Below are 18221 nucleotides of genomic sequence, written 5' to 3'. Positions count from 1 at the left end.
GTTTGAACAGAATTCAGATCCATATTGAACAGATCACCCCAACTGAACACTGAGTCTGAACAAAATTGAAATATAAATGTAACAGAAATGTTCCAACCTGGCTTGTTGCTTTTGTTATCTGTACGATTGCATAATGGAAGTCATTCTGGCTTTCTGAATTATACTTTTCCAGAGCAGCTGCTAGAGGTTCCTGCAGTTCTGGATTGTGAATTGAAATGCTTACTGGGCATCCAACACAAACAGGAGCAGGAACAATTTCGTCAGCTGTTAAAAAAAACCCCCCACAAATGTTATTCAAATCAAAGGATTCTTGATTTGCAGCTCGGGTTCACGTGTTACTTGGATTAGTTGATCATTCTAAGATGATAAGAGCCATGCAGAATAATGAATATTTGCTGCTGACACAGTGACCAACCGGATGCCTGTAGGAAGCCTGAAAGCAGAACAGGAGAACAGCAGCAACCTCCTGCTCATGTTCTCCAGCAACTGGCATACAGAGGAATATGGCTTCCTATACTGGACATACTAGAGAGCCATCGTGGCTAGTAGCCACTCATAGCGTCATTCCCAGTGAATTGGTGGAAGCCCTTTGAGTGGCCATCACTATGTCCAGGTTCAGACACGACGACAAGCTACAGTGTAAACCACAATTGCATGGCTTGTCATTACGTCTGAACTCAGCAGCAAGGGCAAGTGTGGTAAGGATGGTCTGTATGGACCCACACAGAAGAAAAAATGGTCTATTCCGTGGTTTATCCTATACTTACTGAAATTCATTTGCCAGTCCATAAGCCTGTTCTCACAATATGGAGGGATCCTTTTGATGCTCCTTCAAATACATTTTTCTTTCAAGCACCCTAGATAATTTGCTGTAACCAGCAAACATGGTTCTTCACTGCTCATACCTTCAAATTCCTTTTAATTTTAGCACCCTAAATAATTTGGTGGTAAAAAAAACTGCAGATGGGTCACCACTGTTTATGTCGCTCTGTTGGGAGAAGTTACCTTTTATTTCTGCTTCTTGTTTTAACCAGTTACTGATCCATAAGACGGTCTTTCCTCATATTCCATGGCGGTTACACTTTCTGAGCAGTCTTTGGTGAAGAATTTTGTCAAAACCCTTTTTAAGTCTAGGAAAAGGTTCCAAATGAGTCTTCTTGTTCTCATTTGTTGGTGTTGTATATTAACTGCAAATATCTACGTCCAAGCCCTAGGAAACAAATCCTCCAGCTGCTTTCTGGAAGTCACAAGCAAGTCATAAACGTGATGACCTTCCCTTATTTATTTCCAGCATTCACTATTCAGCTATATACTGAAGGTTCAATTTAGCTAAAATAGCTGTTCACAAAGCCGCCTTCCATTGATCTTTCCATTTTTTCAAAATCTAAGTTATTAGCAATGAAACAGACACCCATGCAGCTGAATACATAAAATGTGGACATGTGAAATTCTTGGCGTTTGAGGCATGGAAGGAGCAATTACAAACCTTTAAGTTTGCAGTCCTGCGTCGCACTCACAAGCTCATTTGTAAAGTGCACATAGGCAGTGATTGTGCAGATACCCTCACGCTGGAGGGGAACACAAAGGGAAAAAGAAAAGAAAAGATGAAGTCACAAGTCCTGGGCACAAATATAAATACTTCTGGTTAGTATTTAAATCTCAAGCTTGACCCTTATAAATACATCTCAAGTTATGTCCTTCTTGGGTGAAGTGGAAAAAGAAGCAGATTAGGAAAAAAGGAATACAGTCCATTGAATCGTAGTGAGATCCCAATTTCTTTCCCCAGTCAAATTCATTTTTCTTCCTTATAAGGCAGCGGAAATTTTCAAAACCAGATTTATTGTTCATTAATGAAGCATCAAAAGAACTCTGCACCACCAACAAAAAGACCTGTGACAGGGAGGGATGAGAATTCCTAGCTCCTTCCAGCTCCTTCTCTGGGAATCTGTAACAATATAGAGACTCAGACTGATAGGAATCCCAATGGCATGCAAATAATCATGCTATGTTGTCTTGGGAAATCTAAGTATATGTGCCCTTTAGCACAGAACACAGAAAGTGCACTAGATGTTTGATTTGAAAGGTAAAGAGCTGAAAGGTAAAATGTATTTCAGAACTTTCAGAAAACAGTGGTACTATCCATGCACATGGTTTATTTAAGTGTTGAGTTACCAAGCAAAGGAGCTTAAACAATATATACAAGCAGCCCCACACCAGAAATCAGATAAATGGATGCAGGCATGCTTATCCTATGGTGTAGTGTAAGGATGGCATAATGTATATAGAAATGCAGGATTGAAATAAAGTTACTGTGCCTACGGACTTGGGCTTACCTAAGCCCAACCCATAGGCAAGATTATTTCTTAGTTCAGAGTGAAGTCTCTAAACTGCTATTCCATTTTGGCTCTCAGCATCTTATGGATCATTTTGCATCTCTATTAAATTCTCTCTCTCCAGTACACACTTAGTTCAGCTGCATTTCTACTTAACAAAGATGTGTGGGTCACGGTCTCAGGGAAAAAGTACCACACTTTCTTCTGGATACACTATCAGCCTTAATCTATCCATGAGACTGAATGCTAGAAAAGGGAGAGAAAAATACCAGCTGTTTCCCCACCAGTAGCTGGTAAATTCCAGGTGAGCCTGGCTGGAATCTTCATGTGTGAAATCAGAGTCCCACTCCTTCCAGCTGCACTGCAGATACAGGCGGCCGAGGATTATTTAGCAACTTCCTTTTTATAGAAATCTCTGCCTCAAGTTAAATTGCTTGCTCTCTTAATCTTTTTATTTCTTTTGGCAACTGTGCCAATGCAGCTCTCTTTGCCAAGAGGAAAGGCACAACTTATTACCGTGCTGTTTCCTGAAGTGCTTTGGCTGAATGTCAAAAAGTCCCTGAAGGGAGGCGGAAAAAAAAACACCTGCTGTAGTCCAGTAGTTAAACAATAGTGCAGCCCTCAAGTCTGCCCCGAAGTTGTCGGAGCCTGTCTCCCTCTACCCCTTTCTCTCCACTTTGGATTTTCGTGCTTTGTAAAATGGGAATAGCACTGGCTCACATCACAAGGTTGTTGGAGCATCCATCACAATAAATATGCCATGCTGGCTGCGAGATGATGGGAATTGTAGCCCAGCACATCTGAAGGGTACCAGGTTGGGAAAGGCTGTTCTAAATGAAAGTACTGCGTAAGCAGGAGGATTTCTGAGGGTTGGTTCAGTCCAGCTGAATGTGTTCCATAGGCTGAATTTATGCAGTGAGAAGCAAGCACGGATGAGTTTATCGTTGCTCCCAGGATACTATGCATAGAGTTGCAGTCATGCAGATCTTAAGAAAACGGCTATTTTGCTATGTCCTCCAGTTTTTTGGTTTGTGTGTATATGTATGAATTAATGTATATGGTAGAAGAGCTGAGTTTGAGTCTGGGGGATAAAACTGGCCTTGGAGACCTGATCTGGCCCCCTGTGGCTCCCCAGAGGGCTGCACATCTTCCCTCACATCCTCAGGTGGCTCCCAATAACCTCTCAGCCACTGATTTTTGGGTAGTTCTCCAGCTTTTGCATGCCCACACCCCACCCTCATTAAAAAATATTAAATTGCCTCTCCTAAGTTTTCGTTACTTGCTGTAGGAGTTTTAGGCTAAAATATGCTAAAATATTGGGAATTTTGACTGAACCCCCCTGCCCTTTGACCCAACCCTCTCTGCTTTGGAGTTCTGTCTAAAAATCTCCCCTGGAAGAAATGTTTTTGACACTCCTGAAACATACTCTGTCATGGCAAGCTCTTGGACACGAACATTAACCACAGTACCACTGGATTTGAGCCTCCATATGGGACTGTTATTCAAGATGGGATCAAAACTGCAGTCTGAAGAGAATTACCAGAAATTATCTCTTTTGCGCCATCCTTTCCACTTTTCAGTTACTTTTCCAATGAGCTCCCTTCCTCCCTTTTTTGAGTAGGTTCTTCCTTTCCTTGCTCCCAAACTCAAATATTTCCATCCCTTATTAAGAGCTGCCTTTTTTTTGGGCAGGGGGAGGCATAGGAGAAAAGGGAGTGGTTCAAGTTAAAGGGAAAATAGATTCACTAAATAAATCTGCACAAAGACACACACCAACAACAACAATGAACAACAGAAAAATTGCAATGTTTGACAAAGAGAAAGATTCTGCAGGGAAAGGGCTTGAGGTAATGCAGAAAGACTGAATCATGAAGAAAACTTGAAATGAAGCGACCCCACTGTATCACACAAGAACCTGTCATTTCGTCGCTAACCTATCACTATTCCAACTATGCTATACAACTGAAACAAAATGAAGGACAGTGAGAATTTTATTGAATAACTCAATAGAACTCTAGTTCTCTCCTAATGTCTGGATTCCCTGGTAAAACATGCCCAAGGATCAGAAAGTGGATCTGTCAGTCACTCAGCTGTATAGTGGTACCTTGGCCCACGAACTTAATCCATTCCAGGACTCTGGTCGTGGCCCAAATTGTCGTGAGCCAAGTCAAATTTCCCCATAAGGGCCAATCTGTTCTGCAACTATTTTTTTACTCACAAAAATTTGAAGCAAAGTGACAAAGAACAACAAAGATCGTGGCCATCTCCCCTGCAGTGATCGTGCAGGGGGGTGGGGGGAGGCGGGCGCGGGCGTGCTCGAGCAGGGAACACAGGAGCAATCGCGGCCATCTTCCCCCCCGCTCGCGATCGTCACCCAATGCAGAGTTCGTGACCTGCAGCAAATCTTTTATGACATTTATGGTTGCGACCCGATTTGGTCGTGAACTGAGGCGTTTGTGAGCCAAGGTACCACTGTACATCCTTCTCCTGGCCAAAGTTTCAAAGAAACAAAATATACGATTTGCCAGAGGTATAAAAGTTCCACATTTCTAAACAGCAGATGCATAATAATAATAATTTAGTGTCAGTTCTGGTTCAGTTTGAAGGAAAGCCAACTTCCCTTTGGGAAGCATCAGCAATGGATAGAAATGTCCCATTTCTGCTTGGGCTTCAAATGAATCTGATGCACATCATTCATGTACATCCTGGATTTTTCCTCTGTCTTATTTTGGACACAATTCCATAGATAGATAGGGCTTCAAATGAATCTGATGCACATCATTCATGTACATCCTGGATTTTTCCTCTATCTTATTTTGGATACAATTCCATAGACAGACAGACATGCACATGCAGAGAGAGAGAGAGAGAACAGAATTGTGAAACTTTTACAAATTTGGGGATAGTAATATATACAAAGAGGCTCACTTACACCTTCAGGAATGGCCTGGCATTCTGGAGTCAGAAGAGGTAATTCAGCCTTGGAACAATTTGTTGTTTTTATGGAATACTGAACTTTGTAATTCCATCCAGCGACCACCTGGAAAAAATATTTAGGAAAGTTTGCAAATGACTCACTAAAGTACCTGCTTGGTAGTTGGAGGTGGTAATGGAGCAGGGAAACAGCTACAGAAAACTGCATGGCCATCATCAGCAATGTTATATGTATTTTTCCAAGCTTTCCATTCATTCATCTAATACTGTTCTTTCCCATTTAAATGTTACAGCTTTAAAATATAAAACATGGTTCAGAGAGAGGATTGAATTTCCCCCTCCTTCTCCCTAGCTTTCTGGACATCTGATTTTGCAGACCTGACCATAAACATACCCAGAAGGCCTCCTTCTGCAAAATAGAAATGGGTCATTCTGACAGCACATACAAACCTGACTCTCTGCTGTTAATATTTTTTTCACTCCAAAAAGGGCATTCTCATCACTTTCATTGTTAAATAGCTCTATGCCATGTTTCACAACTGGTTGCAGCTCTGAAGCCTTGGTGCTTATGCGTGTCCAGCAACCGAGGCATGGAGCTTGGGAGGAGGCCACCTTCCCTGGGGCTGAAAAACAAGCAGATCAGATACAGTGAGCCAACTTCCTTGCATAATGTGTCAAGGTAGCAAGCCCTACAGGTAAGAATAGGGGCATTTAGGGGAAACAGTGATTCCTGATGTCAAATATCTGGTGGAGGTGCAATTCATAACAGAAAAATAATGGTAGGAAAAATGTCCCACTCTGACACACCCCCTCCCTATTGCAGTTGTTTTTGATAGAAATGTAAAGAGAAAAGCAGTTCAGTCACATAGCGTCATCTTTATTGTCCTTCTGGACCAGAGACAGTGTCAGGGCCAAATACAGCTGGAGTCCCAAATCTTTTATTTGGAACCTCAAATCTCTAGGAGGCCAATTGCTGTCCAGGGGCACTTGCTGAAATAAAAGTACGAGGCCCTAAATGAAGGCTGTTGCATCTGATTCCCATTGGATTAGGTGGCTTTTTCCCCACATGGGTTTCATTTCTTGCTGCCCCCCATCTTGAGTTTTTCAGCCCGAGGTTTTTTCCTGAAATCAAATGTCTCCCTAGGAGACAAGATCCTTCCAAGAAACACACACACAGATGCACAAATGCACACACTGACAGACGTACAGACTTTAGAACATATCGAGATTAGCAGATGTGAATCTGTGTGTTTTTTCGGTACCTAGCACCACTCTGGTGGACAAAGTCAACATGCAAAGATTGCGAGTGAGAGGAATAAAGGGGAAGGTACAGCAACTGTAAGGTAAGAATGGGTGGACTTCAGGCTTGTGAGCTCTACTTTTTTCACTTGAATCCTGGGTCCTGCAACTGGACCCCCAGGCAGACAAACATGCACTAAGAAGTAAGGAACAAGGTGTTCATAAGCACATGCTCAGTGCAGGAACTTATAATTGGTATGATAACCTATGGTGTAGGGTGGAGGACAGGAAGGCCTGGAGGAATGTTGTCCATGGGGTTGCGATGGGTCAGACACGACTTCGCGACTAACAACAACAGGGGAGAGAATTTTGACTTCGAACATATGAGTTTTGATTCTCACTTGGCCATGAAGCTCACTGGGTGATGGGCAAGCCCCTCACTCGCAGGCTAACCTACCTCACAGGATTGTTCTTTTGAGGATACAAGGGGGAATACAAGGATTATGGAAGCCAGCTTGGGTTCCTTGCAAGTGGAAAAAAGGTAGGATATACATGTCATAAACAAATAAAAATCGTTCCACATCCAAGTCTACTTCTGATCCACACACCCAGTGTTCTTTTTCAGCAGCCTTATTTAGAGGGCAAAGTCATTTTAGTCGTGGTACTGTTGTTGGCAACTGAAGGTCAGAAGCTCTTGCAGATATATTGCAGATCAACCAGAGAATTATTAGCAGATCTCGGTCTCCCATCTGTTCTTTCCTGCTGTAAACATATACATACTGTTGCTGGACTTGATGGTAGCAATCCTACTCAATTTTAAGCCCCTATTCCTCTGTCCTGTGAATTTTATCTAGATGAAAACAAAGCAGCCTCCATATAATATGCACATTTGGTGCATTTGGAGGAGTAGGGAAAGTTTGTCCATGGTGGTATCCTCCAAGGAGGAACTTCTGCCAGGTTTTGGAATCTCAGCTGTAGTTCTCAGGAGTACACAACACAGATAATTTTCTCAGTTTTCAGAAAGAAGTCAGAAAATCCCGTTGTGGAATATGCACACCTGCAATTTAATGTTGGTGACAACTAGGTGTCACCATTGCCTTATAAGTAAGTTTGAAGCAAGTTGTTAAATAGACTTAAAGTAAAACTGGACCTTTATAAAAGAAGCTTAACTAAGAGGTTTTCAAGCAATGCAGGTTCCTATTAATCTGGGGCAGAAACATAAACCTCCCTCGTGCTCATGTCCTCCTTGTGGATTTTCCGCAGTCAACTGCATGATCGCAGTGGGGACAGAACTGAACTGGACGGTCCTTTGGTCTAATCTAGTATGCCTTTTCTTTTGTTCATGTGAATTAATTAAGCAAGGAAGGGGAAAAGAAAGAAGAATCAAAACAGAAAATACAAGTGAATATACAATTTAATATTCTAGTCCATAAACCAGAGGGAAGGGAGCCCAACTGTCAATTTATTTAAATACAGGTTCTGTCCTAAGGAAGGTGTCAAGCTTTGCAGTCCTGGACTCAGTTACTGGCAGTTGGCTGTGGGGCCACCCCAAATGTTAAATCTGTGGGGGACATAATGTTTCTGCCTCTTTTGCTTCCTTTCCTACTATTTACCAGTCTCCTTATGGCTTGTCTTTTCTGTCTCTGTCTCTGTAACTTTTTCAGAGCCTTCCTTTATAATTCCTGTCTCCTTATTAGTCCAACTCCAGTTTTGTACTGAATTGACACATCATAATCAAACTTGGGATATTTATTTAACTGCAATATTATTTATTTTTTTACTTGTATCCTTACTTTTCAGCTGAGAAAAATAGAATCCAGATTGCTTGCAACCATAAATAAAAGTTGACTGAAGCAATAGCAAACAAATGCATTAAAACACAATTAAAACACAACAACAGAAGAGAAACAATATCCAAATCAACAAGAACCATTTCAGTGCCAAAAGCCTGCTCAAACAAAATGTTTTTGCCTGCTGGTAGACTTTCGGCAGAGACGGTGTAGACCTAGGCCCCCTTCATAGGGAATTCCACCGCTTGGACATCGCTAAGTCAAGAAGGCTTTTTAATCAAATCTTCTGGCACTGCTTCTGTGCCAGATCTTCTGGAGGATGTTTCCTTACTCTAGCCTTCCCCAACCTGGTACCCTTCAGATGAGTCAGACTACACTTCTTATCATCTCCCAGCCAGTATGGCCAATGTGGGAGCATGATGGGAATTATAGTCCAACAAATTCGGAAGACACCAGCTTAGGGAAAGCTGTCCTCCTTTTATATGAACGTTTCTTTTCACCATTCCTAGACAATCCCACTCAGTCCACCTTCTGAGTGCTCCCTTAAAATGAACATACCTAGGTTGATTTGGCATGTCTGCTGAACACTGGAAAGGTTTAAAGAATCATCAATGTGAACTTCAGCTAAACACTCGCCTGAGTCCTACAAGGAGACAAAGGGCAAAATTTAGCTTTCTTCTGCCTTCCATAGAAATGTGGCCACATCATACTTACTCTAGTTTGTGCCTCACCAGCAATTAATAATTAACCCCCACAAATAATAATAATACCAATTTCCTTTTGGTTTCGCAACTGAAATAGAAGATATCAGCAAAAGGGATATTGCCTCTCGATCAGTCTTGCCCTATTCCCCTGCTTCAGGTAATTGAGCTGCTTCTTTGTTTTTAAAGACGCTGTAGAAAGCTCATTTGTTCCTTGCCTTAAAGTGCTAAACTTTTTAAAGTGCTAAACTGTTCCAAGGATTGGGAGATTTCCTGGCTGGCCAGCCATTCAGTACCATGTGCAGATAGCCTCTGCTTCAGTTCAGATCTGCAGAATCCATTTCCCCAACCCTCAAACACAAGGCTGGAATGTTTGGGGTGAATGAAGGGCACTTCCACAGTGGTCTTGCAACTTGTGGCTACCCATAACCTTCCAAACTTGCAAGATTATGGGCATCCTACTAAGAATGGAAAGAGCACGCAGGCAAAGGACACACCTGCTCTTCTAACCACTCCACAAGACACCTGCAGCCAAATAAGTATTTTGCACCTGCTTGTGAGGTGGGCTGCTTGAGGCCCCAACAGAACCTCATGCCTCCCCTTGCCAGTCCTCCAGGAATGTCCTCCCAGAACTACTCACTAGCATAATTTCCCAGGCCAGTCTTCCATCCTCAGAGCTGCAGCCAATGCAGAAAGAACCACACTGACTGTGACAGCAGAGGGAACAGTCCCAGCTCTGAGCTCTCCCATGGCCATCTAGACAGCCAGAGTACTGTATCCTTCAAAATTCTAATACTTCTTGCCACTTCTAGGAAATGTTTTCTTCCTGTGTATCCCTTCTCATTCTCACAGTTCTAAGGAGGATGCTGTGGGTCCTATTCCATTTTCTGCCCTCGTTAAAGTAGCAAGGCCAAGGAGCAGAGCTTTTCCCATCCATCCACTCTATGTGTATGGCCCTGGTACTGCTTTTATATCATTCTGCCAAAAAGTAACATGTTTGCTTCTAAAGCATTTGCTGGTAGCTGGTTGTTCTGATGATCATTGCTGAAATTATTATCTGTGAGTGTTACTGTTTGACCTCTCTGTTGGTGTTGCTAGGTGGTCTCCATTCATAAAAGGTACCTTTACTAATTTTCAGGAGATCCCCTTGCCCTTTCAGAACTCACACCATTCAACATGGTCTGCCAACTCTCTGCTGGTGTTTTTAGGTGATTGGTGGGCTGCAATGGGGAAGAGGGCTGAGGAAGGTCACTTGTGTCATTCCAGTCCACACACCTAAATCTGGATCTAACCCAATGACTTTTAAACCGATCTTTTAGAAGTATTTTACTGACTTTGTAAAGATGTGTTTTAAAAGTTTAGGTGCCTTTGCCAGGCAGAGTGTGTACTTGAAAAATAAATACATACATTATATTTGATGTATGAGCTGATTTAGATAAGTAATTCTTTTAAAAATATTATTTTATACCGTTTCCATCCTGAACTTATCCAGCAATGACTTCTTTACATAGATATCCTGAGATCTGTTGATCTTTTGTTTACCCAAAGGATTAATGTAATGTTGAAAGTAAGCAAGTGAAAACATGTTATCATATAACAGATCATTGCTGGAAACATGGTTTAGGAGGAACGGTGTTATCTATGGTTGGTAGCTTCATGAGAAAAGAAGAGAAAAAGATGAATGTTTACTGGAGAACTGCTTAAACATCATTCATGAAATGACACAGTATTCGAAAAAGATAATCTTGGTTAGCTATTTGAAAGACAGCATGGACGAGTCTGATATGGAATTAATAGTGAGTACATTGATCTCTGTAAACGATGGGATTACCATGGAAATGAAAGTCTTTGGAATTGTCAGCAGCAAATATATCTCTTTTCTAGGGTCCCAGGCAGCAGTGGATTTGCTAGGGATGTAAGGGCTTTGTTCCTGGGTGCTAGCTATCATGTGAACAGATAACCACACAGATGCTGCTTATGTGCAATTGTATTCATTTGTGTGCTTGCTTCAGTTATAGCCTTTTTCTTCCTAGGAGCCCTCGCCTGGAGTCTCAGCTGCTTCCTGTGTGTAAATCTGGGAGTTACATATGCAGATGCCCATCCTTTGTTGTCATAAGCCATCAAGTTGTCTCCAACTTATGAATGAATGCCCTTCAGAATGTCCTGCTCTTGACAACCCTGCTCAGTTCTTGCAAATTCCAAGTTGGAGGTTCCTTTAGGGATTCTGTCCATTGCATATTTGGTCTTTGCTTCCTTCTTCTTCCTTCAGCTTTCCTCAGTGTGATTGTTGTCTCCAGTGACTCTTGTCTTCTCAAGATGTGCCCAAAGTATGACAGCTTCAGTTTTGTCAATTTTGCTTCTAGAGACAGTTCTGGCTTGACTTGATCTGGGACCCATTTGTTTGTCTTTCTGTCCACCCAAGGTATTCACAAAGCACTCCTTTAGCTTTCAAGCAGATCAATTTTGTTCCTTTCAGCTTTCTTCACTGTCCACCTTTCATGCCTGCAGTGATCAGGAATACAATAGTGTGGATGATCTTGGCCTTGGTCTCCAGCGCAACATCCAACATCTTTTCTAGTTCCTTCATTGCTCCCCTTCTAAGATCAGTATTCTAGTTTCTTGGTTTCAGTCTCCCTTTGAATTGATGACTGAGCCAAAGCGTGCTAAATCTTTCACAGTTTCAGTTTCTTCATTGGTGACAGTCAAGTTGTGTGATTTATTTATTTATTTAGAAAATTTCTATGCCGCCCCATTCACCGAAGCCTCGGGGTGGCTCACAAATATATCAGTTAAAATATTATACAATAAAAATATAAAACAAGTTAACAATATAAAATAAGTCGCCCTGGCCGAAGAATAAAATAAATAAACAGTATTAACAGTTAAAATGACGTTTGAATAAAAAGGTCTTCGCCTGGTGCCGAAAAACAAAGGTCTTCTGCAGTCATGGATTTGGTTTTCTTAATGTTCAGCTGCAGTCCCGCTTTTTCATGTTCTTTACTTTCATTGGAAATCCTTTCAGTTCACTGCTCCTTTTTCCCAGTAATATGGTATCATCTGCATATCTTGTGGCTTCCAGCAATTGGTACTCCTTCCTCTGATCCTTATCCAGCTTTTCTTTTCAATCTGTTCTACATACAGATTGAACGGATAGAGAGGTGAAGTACATCATTGTCTGACGCCTTTGCCTGTGGGAAACCATTCTGTTTCTCAATTTTCTGTCCTAACAGTAGCTTCTTGTCCACAATACAGGCTATGAATCAGGACAGTCAAGCACCAAGGCACACCTATTGCTTTCAGGACCTTCCATAGTTTCTTATGTTCCACACAGTTACAGGCTTTGTTGTAGTCTATAATGCACAGATTGAGCTTCTGAAATTCTTTGATGAGCTCCAGTAGCGAATGCATATTTGTAATATCAACTCAAGTATCTTTTGCTCTTTAGAATCCAGCTTGGACATGAGCCATTTCTCACTCAATATTCTTTGTTGCAAATAAAGGGGTGGGTAACAGGAAGAGGGCCCCTTCTGTTGGTGCTCCCCATATTTGGAATGCTCTCCCTAAGGAGATTCTCCTGGCTCCATTTTTGTATTCCTTTTGGTACCAGACTTATATTTAAAAAGTAATTTTAATATCTGGTTCCTCCCATGGATGCCACTATGGCCTGCTGGATTTATTCATTCATTGGAATTTTATATTTTTATTCCAATGAATAGGGTTTTTATTATTTAAAATTTTATTGTTGAGTTTTAACATTGTGTTTTTAGAATGTGTCATTTTAGCAGTGTGAGCTGCCTAGAGATGCTACAGGTGGAGTAGGCAGCATATAAATATTTTAAATAAATAAATAAATAAACAAACACCTTGAGCATCACTTTACTTATATGGGAAATCAGTGTAATGATCCTGTGGTTGTGTGCCGTTGCATCCCTACCTTGACGATTGGAATGTGTACTGAACATTTCTATTCTGTGGGGGAGGGTGTCATTGTTTGTTTTCCATATGTTTTGGCACATTCTTGTTAGGATTTGGATCAGTTCATTCTATGCACGATTATTCTTCAAAGGAGTCCTGCATCTTTTTATCTCTTTGGTATAGTTCCTCCATATATTGTTTCCACCTTCTTTTTATTTTCTCCTGGTCACATAGTATGTTCTCCTCTTGGTCATTCAACCTTCCCAATCTAGGTTTGAAATTCACTCTGCTTAGTTCTTCTGGAGGGGGCCTCTTGTGTTTCCTCTTTTGTTGTTCTCTTCTATTTCTTTGTACTGTTCATTGTAATAGCTCTTTTTGCCTCTTGTTCCCAAGTTGGGATGTGAGATGGCATTCTGCGGGTGCAACAGGCTGCTTTGCGATTTGCCAAAATTGTTACATCACAACCTTTTAATCAAAAATTATCCCAATAATTTGTCTAATTGTTCAATTTATATTTGAATTTTATGCAATGAGTTAAAAGCTTTTTTTAGCTCAATTTGTTCGCCCATAGTATTTATTTATTTATTTATTTATAAAATTTCTATGCCGCCCCATTCGCAGAAGCCTTGGGGCGGCTCACAAATATATCAATTAAAATATAATACAATAAAATATAAAACAAGTTTACAATATAAAATAAGTCACCCTGGCCGAAGAATAAAATAAATAAATAGTATTAACAGTTAAAATGACGTTTGAATAAAAAGGTCTTTGCCTGGCGCCGAAAAACAAATAACGACGGCGCCAGGCGGACCTCTCTGGGGAGCGCATTCCATAGATTGGGTGCCACCGTAGAGAAAGCCCTCCTCCGAGTACTTACCCTCCTAATTTCCTTCACGGAGGGTTCCTGGAGAAAGGCCTCTCCCACAGCTCTCAAGGGGCAGGTGGGCGTATATGGATGTAAGCGCTCCTTCAGGTAACCAGGACCCAAGCCGTTTAAGGCTTTATAGGTCTTCACCAACACCTTGAATTGGGCCTGGACTTCAATGGGAAGCCTGTTGTATTGTCTGTTGCTTATTTTGTGGTTCAAAACTTAGAAATTTGATTTCATCTTCAAATGTAATAGTACTTTTGCTGGGGCCATGAACATAAATCAAACATTTTCTAAGGGTGCAAGGGATTGAAATGTTGGGAACCACTGCTTTACATGATAGTCACTGTATAGTTTCATCCAGGATTCTGACCCTACTTCTGTCACCTTTTGCTTTTGTTTCCCTATGACCCTCTATGCCTTTTGTTTCTTTTAGTTATAGGAATTGTCTTTTGACAGCATTTCCTTGTAAAGTCTGTGCTTTTTTGGTCCACAGTTCTTCTCGCTCATAGTCAGTAATGCAAATCCGTTCTTTATGTGGGCTTTAAATTCCTCAGCAATGTTATTTAAGTTTTATTTTGGCACCTTGCTTGTAAATGATCTTTTTCAGCTTTACTCTGATTTTTGATATTAAGAGTTGCCACAGTCGGCTTCCTGGCCTTGCTTTGGAAGTGAAAAGGGAACTTCTGCATGTCCTGCTTTCAAATACATAGTCAGTTTGATTTCTGTATACAGTCATTTGATTGGTTCCTTGAACTAAGTATTTAGAATATATGATTATTTGTTTCACATATTTCTAAGGGTCATTCTCCTGCCTTTTTTGTCACTCCCAGGCCAAATTCTCCTGCAACATTGGATGCTGCTTTGTCTATCTGCCATGTTCTTCTAATCACATCCCAAGGCTTGCTTCACACGACTATTCCATCAGCCAGTGTTGTTTCTAGACATTTAAAAGTGGTGTTTCTAGACACTTAAAAGCCTCAGAACCCTAGTCCTTAGGTCACAAATCTGCATAAAATGTAAAATTATTTATGGAAATGTAGAAATAATTACTAAGATCTATTTAAATTTCACAGAAGGCAAAACCAGCCAATTATTTTTTTCACCCAAATAATCTCAAATAATTTTTTCAGTGAAGGTGCATCCTGCCCCAGCCCAATGGAAAAAAGTATTTTTTCTAAGCTTAATTGCCATAGAGAAATTGGAGGAGGGCGTATGTTATATCATATGGGGAAGGGGGAGTTAACTCTTGAAAATCCTTCTGCATGGCAATTAAGCCAGTTGCACCAGTATACCCCCAGAGCTCAGAAAAAAGGATTTGGGGCCAGGACCCAAGGCTAGTACTGCTGCCTGCCGATCCTGCTCGAGCTGAAGGCAGCACTGTTTGTTCTCCCACTGTTCCCGCGCGTGCCCCTTGCATCTTGAAGAGGAGGCAGGCAGACGGATACTTACTCCCTCCGAGGCTGCTATGAAGCTGCACTTTTCCCAGGGAATGTCTTCTCCAACGGCACAAGTGCTTTCTCTTATTTGATACTTCACAAGGAAATTTTTGCCAGGGCCTTCCTGGAGAAAACATTTAGGTTAGCAGTCTTCGTGTCATTGTTGAGAGTGAGCCACAGCTTCTTGGGAGGCAGAAGAGTTTCAAAAGGATTTCTTAAGAGTGTATGGCAGAATATTACAATTGCTTCCTATTGTCTGTTATTACATTGCATTTATATCTTACCATTCTTCCTCTTGCCATGAGCCCAAGATGCATTACAAGGATTGATTGATTGATTGATTTTATTTAGGAGATTTATAGGCCGTCCATCACTGTCGTCTCTGGACGGCTTACAGAATATTATGAATCCTAAACAAAATAAATTGGCTATACCATGAACTGAGCATAAAAATGGCGTGGTTTAAATAAAATAAATAAATATACAATTAAAATTGATTAATAGAGGTTCATATCCTCTGCATTGTAACATTGCAGCAACAACCCTGTGAAGTAGGCCAGGCTGAGAGTGAGTGACTAGGCCAAAGCCACCTAGCGATATCCATGGCTGGTGGCATGGCTAGAACCCAGGCTCCCAGTCCAGCACTCTTAACCACTACACCAGACTGGCTCTCATGCTGACATATCTTTTAGCATATCTAAATTTCCTGTCAAGTGTTTACCAAGTTCAAGGACTGTAAGGAAAAGGTACTAAACCTTGAGCCATTACTACTAGAGCAGTACTTGTGCTTAATGGCAAACTGCTGAGATACAGTGCATTTTATGCATGGTTCCAAAGGAGCCCTGTTCCCTGCAGTGACGAATAAGCAGAGATCAGAATGGAAGCTTCTGAAAGTGTGCAAAGAAAGTCGGCCAGCTTTCCCCCAAAACCTTTTTGTAGCGAGTGCTCCCAGGCCGGCCCTCTGCATGGTCGTTTGGATAGCTGCCAAATGGTAGGCCTGCCTCTGCATGTTCTAAATCTGTTCTGCCCCATACTGAGAATGTGGCCCAAAAAAACCCCTTCAGAGAGTAGCAGCTTTGTTTTATTCCTAGTAGGGTGTGGAAGCTCATCTGAATGTTGTTAATTAATTAATTAAAACATTTACATGCTGCCTATTTCAGCCATGGCATCTCTACACAGCTTGTTGCAGAAATCCAGATAGATCCTTATAGAAAAGTGTTGCATATAGGTGCCTTCATAATATAAAATCAAACCTGCAGTGTCCCTACTGCTCTTGCCCAGAAAGAATGCGAATTCCAAGCCAGATTTCCTTTGCTCCCTGAAGTGTTATCAGTGGCCTGTTCATTTTAGAGGCTGCAACTCTCCGCTCACCTGAGACTCTGCTATTTTTAGTTGCAAGTTAAGCTTGTTACTTTATTAGTATTTCACTGCATTGGAGGCTGCAGCAAACTGCCCTATCTTTTTGCATATCAATACCCACACCCAAACCCTGTCATGATTCTCCTTGCCATGTCATTGATATTTATTGTACCATTAGGCCATGTCCCCTCTGCAGTTTCTTCACATTGTTTTGTTCATGAATACGTTATCGGTTGGTAGGTACCCATTATTTGCTCATCATCAACCCTGCTGCTATGTATGGACTCAGAACCTATACAACACTCTGTGTATGTTCTAAAAGCTTGTAGTTGGTGGGCATTCCTCTGTCCAGCAGCACAATTCATAAGGTTTGTCTCTGCAGAGGGTTTTCCTGGGGCTCAGTGCAATTAAACTGCTGAGGTTCATAACAAATATGTCTCCCCGTGGATCCGAGCGTACATTCTCAAAATCTGCGAGTTCAGCATGTCCTGACAGTGTCAAAAGCTGTGTGCAGTTGAGGGCCTCCCAGTGTCCAGATGCTTCAAGCCCGTCTCCCCCTCAGCTGTGAAGCATTGTGGGAAATTGTGGGGAGAGTGCGGTTCTTAGAGCAGGAGCCCCTGCCAGATAGTGGTGGGACTAGGAACACTGGCGTCAGGGAGGTGGTGACAAAAGAAGAAACAAAGAAGCCTCAGGTGACACAAATGCAGACTTCTTTTCTTTTCTTTTCCTTTCCTTTTTGGGAATTCCCACATGTACATCTTGGAAGGGAGGACTACTTCTGCCAGAGCCCACTGGTCCCAATATGAATCATGTGTCCCCACACTTGAGGCAAGCAAGCAAGCAAGCAAGCAAGCAAGCAAGCAAGCAAGCAAGCAAGCAAGCGCAGGGTTGATGACATCTTCATATTGGTATGAATTTCATTTTATTCTGGTCAGATCTATTAAAGTAAAAGAGAGAGAGAGAGTGCCATAGAGGATGATGCCATGCCATGTAAATGGCCCCATTGATTATTATTTTTTTTCTTCTGCCATAAATCGCTAGTCCTTACATGTAAAGGGTACAAAATATGATGTACTCTTATATTCTCTTGTGAGTTATTCTCACTGTTGAAATGTTTACTTACTGTTCTGCTGGCTTCAAGAATCACATTGAGAGCAAATAGATGTCCATTTTTCCTACCCCTGTTGTATTCCTTCAGTGCTATATCAACGGCATTGAACACTTCGTTGTCATTGCAATCCACTTCTTGCAAAGCAATAGCTTGGCTACAGCACAAAATGCAGAGGAACAGTAGAATGAAGAGTCCCATATCTGGGCAAAGAAGCTCCTTCTGAAACAGACAGAATGAAGAGGTACGCTTTAAAAAGCTAACAAGAAACTGCCTTTTGGCAAACTCGACAGCCTGTTCCTGTTTAAAGTAATCAGTCAAAAACAGTGGGCAGGAGTGCTTAATGGACTCAAGTCTCATTCTGTGTACACTGCAAACAGCTTTTTGAGTTTATCCAAACATCTGCTGTATTTTTGCCTACCATGTTATGCTATGTTTGCCCACCTGCTATTCATTTTACAGGCTGAACCTCAGAATGTCAGGGTCAGAACAAAGACTTCCAGCTGTCAGTCAGTTTTGGAACATTCCACAG

At 41.5% G+C, this 18221-nt stretch overlaps 1 protein-coding gene across 1 annotated transcript in view; it reads right to left on the bottom strand.

Moving 5' to 3' along the window:
* Nucleotides 1-18004, bottom strand: part of LOC123025566 (kininogen-1-like) — a 36745-nt gene extending 18741 nt beyond the window's left edge. Inside the window, exons 1-7 of the mRNA XM_044434396.1 lie at nucleotides 17705-18004; nucleotides 15236-15346; nucleotides 8855-8939; nucleotides 5718-5890; nucleotides 5266-5373; nucleotides 1487-1568; nucleotides 98-264 (exon numbers count right to left, since the gene is read on the bottom strand). Coding sequence (XP_044290331.1) covers nucleotides 98-264; nucleotides 1487-1568; nucleotides 5266-5373; nucleotides 5718-5890; nucleotides 8855-8939; nucleotides 15236-15346; nucleotides 17705-17890 — 912 coding nt within the window. The 5' untranslated portion in view covers nucleotides 17891-18004. The remainder of the gene's footprint in view (nucleotides 1-97; nucleotides 265-1486; nucleotides 1569-5265; nucleotides 5374-5717; nucleotides 5891-8854; nucleotides 8940-15235; nucleotides 15347-17704) is intronic.
* Nucleotides 18005-18221: the final 217 nt, after the last annotated feature.

The sequence above is a fragment of the Varanus komodoensis genome, unplaced genomic scaffold (genome assembly GCF_004798865.1).
Source record: "Varanus komodoensis strain SLA01 unplaced genomic scaffold, ASM479886v1 scaffold28, whole genome shotgun sequence".
Taxonomy (NCBI): Eukaryota; Metazoa; Chordata; class Lepidosauria; order Squamata; family Varanidae; genus Varanus; species Varanus komodoensis.
The sequence above is the reverse complement of the archived record's forward strand: the minus strand, read 5'-3'. Positions and strand labels throughout refer to the sequence as shown.